Genomic DNA, 6,014 nt, shown 5'->3' with positions numbered 1-6,014 from the left:
GGGAATCTTTTTTCTCTTGACCCCCACATGAGAGTCTTACGTCAATCAATACAACCATCTGGCTCTACCAAGAAGGAATGTGAAAGAGCTTGGGATATGTAAAAATATGATCCAGGCCCAGAGCTCAAGAATTTAGATGCTAGAAATGATAGGATGCCTTTGAGGCAGGAAACTCTTTTTGGGAATAATTTCTCTGGAGGAGCATCGAGTTTTCTAGCCATTTGAGGCAGCAAAATCTTTGAAAAGAAAGGAACCTCCATAGCCTATGATAAATCAGGATGGATAATCTCCTTGTCTGGATTATTTTTTGCACTTCCATCCTCTGGCTTTGTAGAATTTCAAACAATTTTTTCAAATCCTTTTGATGAAGAGACTTGGATTTGTAATTTCTTTATGTGTTCTGTATCTTCAGCCTTCTTTGTTTTTGCTTTTTGTAACAATAGACTTTAATCCTTAGTTCTATCCTCTACCAGTAACCTCCTTTGCACTAGTACAACCCACTCTTGCATTTCTCTGGATTCCATTGTTGTAACCAGATATTATCTTCTCTTCGTAGAGATAGCTTCTGCAATATATTTCGGATAGAATATTAGCTATTTGAGAATATATTGGGACAAATAACTCACCTATTGTGGCTAGACTTTGATCAACTCTGATTGAAGCATTCAACAGAGTCATTTATCCAAAGGTATGTTCCCAATTTTTGTATATCATGAACATTTGTTATTTTTTAATATTGAGAGAGATTGCCTAAAGTTTCAGTATTCCATTGTCGGATATATAACGTTAAGAGTTTATGATATTATCAGGTTTCAAGCCATAATCATACATTTATGAATATCATATCATAGGTTAAAATAGGATAAATGGGGGCTTCTTCCATCCTTTTCCACTGCTTCTTTGTGTTGATATTATTTGGCTCAATAGTTCATGGTGAAAATTTAACGAATGCAACACTTCCGAACCTAAGTGAGTTTTTGAAAGGAGAAAGCAAATGACTTGAATCTTTTTCCGGAAGGAAATTTGGCTACACACATAGATTCAACACAAAAAATAGTTGGTTACAACAATGGAATCCAGAGAAATGCAACAATGGCTTGTACTTTAGCACTCACATGTTGCAGAATACCAGCTCCTATGTAGAACGAATTTAAGTAAAATTTCACCAAGAAATCGTGCCACAAAATTGATTACTGTGGAGAATTCAATCCTAAGTGAGTTTTTGAAAGGAGAAAGAAAACAACTTGAATCTTTTTCTGGAAGGAAATTTGGCTACACACATAGATTCAACACAAAAAAGGTAAGTTACAACAATGGAATCCAGAGAAATGCAAGAGTGGGTTGTACTTTAGCACTCACATGTTGCAGAATACCAGCTGCTATGTAGAATGAATTTAAGTAAATTTTCACCAAGAAATTGTGCCACAAAATTAATTACTATGGAGAATTCAATGAGGATCAAATAATTGAAGGGATATTTGGCTCTGTTTCATTTCCCAGGTCCTAACGCAGCTTCAAAACTAAATTGGAAAACGAGAGTAAAAATAGCTTTAGATGCAACACAGGGTAGTTTTTTCATGTCCTCTTTTCTGTGATGTACTTTATAAAAATTTAAACGCCAGTAGATGTCTATTGTATGCTCCAAAAGGAAAATGACATATTTTTCATGCAATTTCTTATGTAGATTTATACTTTTATCTCTTAGAGGGAATTAATGCATAACAATATCTCCATTTTTATTCAAAGGATTGGAATACATACCCCAAATATTATTCACGGGGATGTGAAAACAACGAATATTCTTCTAGACAACAATTTAAAAGGAAACCTTGGTGACTTTGGTCTTTCAAAGGTATGGATTGATGAGGAGGATGGGGAGCCTTCTCATGTTAACACTATAGTGAAAGGAACTGCAGGATACCTTGATCCAGAGTATATCACACACATAAATTGTGAATAAAAATATGGCTTTAATAATGATTTGGAAAGCGTTGCATATTAAACGCCATTATAATCCATAAGCAAAATTGTGAATGGCAATATAGCTTTACTGTGACAAATCCAAATCTAACAAGAATGGATGTGAAGTAGCAAGCCCCTGTCGAAGCTAATACATTTCCAAAATAAATATGTCTATAGATATGCTTATAAATGTGATATTCACAATATGGAAACCTTATAGATATGCTTATAAATGTGATATTCACAATATGGAAACCTTATAAATGCAATATTCACAGTATGGAAACTTCAGGAAATTGGTGACCCAAATATTACTTTGTTTGGTCCTACATGTCAGAGCATCCATCTTGACCAAGAAAACCTTCAGATATGTATGCAGAAATTGAGACCTTGTTGTAGAAGATAAGGTTTTTTGAACATGATTCTGCTCCAAAAGTTGTAGCAGGGCTGTCTTTTTGTTTGAGAATGTTGTCTCTAGATTATTTTCTTCTTCCTCTCCACTATAATCTATAAGGATCTGAAAAAAATGAGAAAACAAACAAGTTATGCGATGTTGTGGGAAATTAGCACAGGGCTATGTTCATCACAAAGTACATGAACAAACTGAAATTTTTTCTTAGATCAAGCAAGAAGTATATATATGTTGAGCATGGGATGGAAATAAAAATAGATAAGGAATACTGGAAAGAAAATTTCCTAGCAAAAAGGGCCCATGGATGTTGATCTGATTCATTATGAATGATGTCATAGTGTTTCGTGTTTCAAACTTTAGGAAATTGGTGACCCAAATATTACTTTGTTTGGTCCTACATGTCAGAGCATCCATCTTGACCAAGAAAACCTTTAGATATGTATGCAAGAAATTGAGACCGTGCTGCAGAAGATAAGGTTTTTTGAACATGATTCTGCTCCAGAAGTTGTAGCAGGGCTATCTTTTTATTTGAGAATGTTGTCTCTGGATTATTTTCTTCTTCCTCTCCACTATAATCTATAAGGATTTGAAAAAAATGAGAAAACAAGCAGGTTATGCGATGTTGTGGGAAATTAGCATAGGGCTATGTTCATCACAAAGTACATGAACAAACTGAAATTTTTTCTTAGATAAAGCAAGAAGTATATATATGTTGAGCATGGGATGGAAATAAAAATAGATAAGGAATACTTGAAAGAAAATCTCCTAGCAAAAAGGGCCCATGGATGTTGATGTGATTCATTATGAATGATGTCATAGTGTTTCATGTTTTCCATTTGCAGGTATAACACCTTATAGATATGCTTATAAATGTGATATTCACAATATGGAAACCTTATAAATGCAATATTCATAGTATGGAAACTTCAAGAAATTGGTGACCCAAATATTACTTTGTTTGGTCCTACATGTTGGAGCATCCATCTTGACCAAGAAAACCTTCAGATATGTATGCGTAAATTGGGACCTTGCTGTAGAAGATAAGGTCTTTTATATAGGATTCTGCTCCAGAAGTTGTAGCAGGGCTGTCTTTTTGTTTGAGAATGATGTCTCTGGATTATTTTCTTCTTCCTCTCCACTATAATCTATAAGGATCTGAAAAAAATGAGAAAACAAACAGGTTATGCAATGTTGTGGGAAATTAGCACAGGGCTATGTTCATCACAAAGTACATGAACAAACTGAAATTTGTTCTTAGATCAAGCAAGAAGTATATATAAGTTTAGCATGGGATGGAAATAAAAATATATAAGGAATATTGGAAAGAAAATTTCCTAGCAAAAAGGGCCCATGGATGTTGATCTGATTCATTATGAATGATGTCATAGTGTTTCGTGTTTTCCATTTGCAGGTATAATGTTTGGATCTAGTTCAACCCACAATACAAGTTTACAGAATTTATAAGGCAAAAACTCTGTCAACAATACAATGATCTCAAGAGTTCATGTTGAGAAACATTCCTCATATTTTATGAACTATGGAAACTTACCGTAGGTTCTGAGGAATTCCTTGTCCAGAAAAACACTCCCAATGGCCACTATTCGACCATTGTTGGCATTTTCTATCACGGAGATGAGATAGTCATCGCCCAGATCCAACGGTGAGATTGGAAATAGAGGATCTATGCGAATGGAATTTATGCCTCTATGAATTAAATCTAGGCAGATTGCAACTCGGAGAGGCCTGGTGAGAGCCACTAGTTGAAGAATATTTTTGTAAAATTGATTCACAATTCAACGGTTTTATTGATTACTTGTTGCATAGCCATCGGCGTCCCTGCACATAGTATTGTTGTCCATTAAGTCAATCCCAGGAGGCGCAGTATTTTACACTACCACCATTAATTAATGAATGGTGTATTTTTAATGACTATCCACAAGAGCTCGCGGTCTAAAGATCACCCACTATCATTTAATCCCTGTTCAGAGAAACAGACTATAATTTTATTATTAACATCTCACAGGATGCGAGGGAACAAGTCTGAAAATAGCATGCCACGCATAATAAGCATCCAAGGAGTAATGGCTAAGTGATCAAGTTGTGAGGATGGGAGGAAGCACATCAATTTTGTGGCCTTTCACAGAAGCTTTTGTGTCAGGGAACACAATATCCTCCTCCTCATCCATTGAACCGTCCTCCAGCACCCGCATTGGGAATGGCATCAGATGGCCCGGCAGATCCTCCACTGTCTCCTCCCGAACAAATGACTCCCAAATTTTCTCGGAGATCCGGCGCACCATCCTCATGCATTCAACACTCTCTGGATGAAGATATTCACGCTGCAGGCCTCCATTCTTATGCACAAAATGTTCGTACCACAGAGACATTCGGTATCCGAATATCTCCCCTCGAGCTCCGCGACCCTGCTGGTTGATGTGCTCTGGCTGGTAACATCCCTGGGCTATTTCTGTGTCTCTGGCTTCATCCATGGATCGTTGGTTCAGGTTGGCTGATCCTATGATAATATATTCATCATCCACTGCATAGCATAATAGAAAACAACATTTTTCGGCATGTGTAAGAGAATCAGGCGAATTCAAAAATATTAAATGTAAATATAGCGGCTCTGTTAGGATAGTTCAAGTACATTTTCGAGATCATAAACTCGAAAAGCCCTGAAACTTTTCGAGTTCCATACCTAAACCAAGAAAATGAAAAACCCTAAGAAACCCTAAACCAAGAAAATGAAATAGAGTGCCTACCTATCATGAGCTTGGCATGGACATAGATCATGGTTCTCCTGTGAATCTGCGCATTCCAGTAGTCGGTCCCTTCTTCTGGTCTTTCTGGAGGTTCATATTCGCTCGGGAGCTTCACCTCCCTGTTCCCCATGCAGAAGAAATTCAAATAATCAGTCGGGTGGTACTCATGGTCCAGGCCCTCCTCCCTGAGTGCTTCGTCGATCATCTTATACATCATGCGCGCGGTGTTCCTGAACCAGTGTAGGATTGCCTGCACAGTATCCCCCTCCGGTATTCCCTCTGGCCACATTGGGGTTAGCACATACACGGCAAACCGCTCCCGGGCTCTGATCTTGCTCACTACCTTCAGCGCAATCTCAATCGGTATCAGATGCAGGCATTCACAGTCCTGATCTTGGTCCCAAGAAGCGCAACTGCCGAAGAAGTGTTTCCCAACCTTCAATTGATGACGCGAAGCCGAAACCAGAAGCGAAGCCAAAACTGTTATGGAGGATCAAATTTGCGCTGGTCAGGCGGTTAGGGAGTTGCAACTACCTCAGCATAATCAAACGACTCAACATGGCTCAATCGTCTAACATATCATCTAATGGTGCAAAGTAATGACATGTAGGCAAAGAGCAAAGTTTATTTCAAAGGGAATGTCTTACGACGTAAATATATATAATTGTGACTGATTTCAAAATAATAGGAAAGAAGTCAAATAGTAAACTTTGAGCCGTCTTTCCTTTTCTGCCTAAATTTTATATAAATAATTTTTGAAATTCTAATTTAAATTATATAAAATAAAATTAACATGGTAGTACATAAATAATCTTTGAAATCATAATTTATATTATATAAATTAAAATTAACATGGCAATATATTAATGTTGGGAATG

General features: G+C 36.9%; 1 protein-coding gene across 1 annotated transcript; it reads right to left on the bottom strand.

The window, feature by feature from the left end:
• Positions 1-4,355: 4,355 nt before the first annotated feature.
• Positions 4,356-5,593, bottom strand: LOC149146860 (phospholipase D alpha 2-like). Its single transcript, XM_089445266.1, has 2 exons — positions 5,137-5,593; positions 4,356-4,913 (listed from the first exon to the last, which is right to left on the bottom strand). Exons 1-2 carry the CDS (start codon positions 5,423-5,425, stop codon positions 4,468-4,470), a joined length of 735 nt encoding a protein of 244 aa, XP_089301392.1. The 5' UTR covers positions 5,426-5,593; the 3' UTR covers positions 4,356-4,467.
• Between the last annotated feature and the right edge of the window lie 421 nt (positions 5,594-6,014).

This window comes from Pinus tabuliformis, chromosome 9 (genome assembly GCF_031772625.1).
Source record: "Pinus tabuliformis cultivar Carrire ecotype Pingquan chromosome 9, CPIR1, whole genome shotgun sequence".
Classification (NCBI taxonomy): Eukaryota; Viridiplantae; Streptophyta; class Pinopsida; order Pinales; family Pinaceae; genus Pinus; species Pinus tabuliformis.
Note: the sequence above shows the minus strand (reverse complement) of the source record. Positions and strands in the feature narration are given on the sequence as shown.

Coding starts and splice junctions, on each gene's coding strand:
- LOC149146860 (XM_089445266.1), bottom strand. CDS start 5,425: ATGTGGCCAGAGGGAATACCGGAGGGGGATACTGTGCAGGCAATCCTA. Junction 4,914..5,136: donor CCATGCCAAGCTCATGATAG/GTAGGCACTCTA, acceptor TATGCTATGCAG/TGGATGATGAATATATTATC.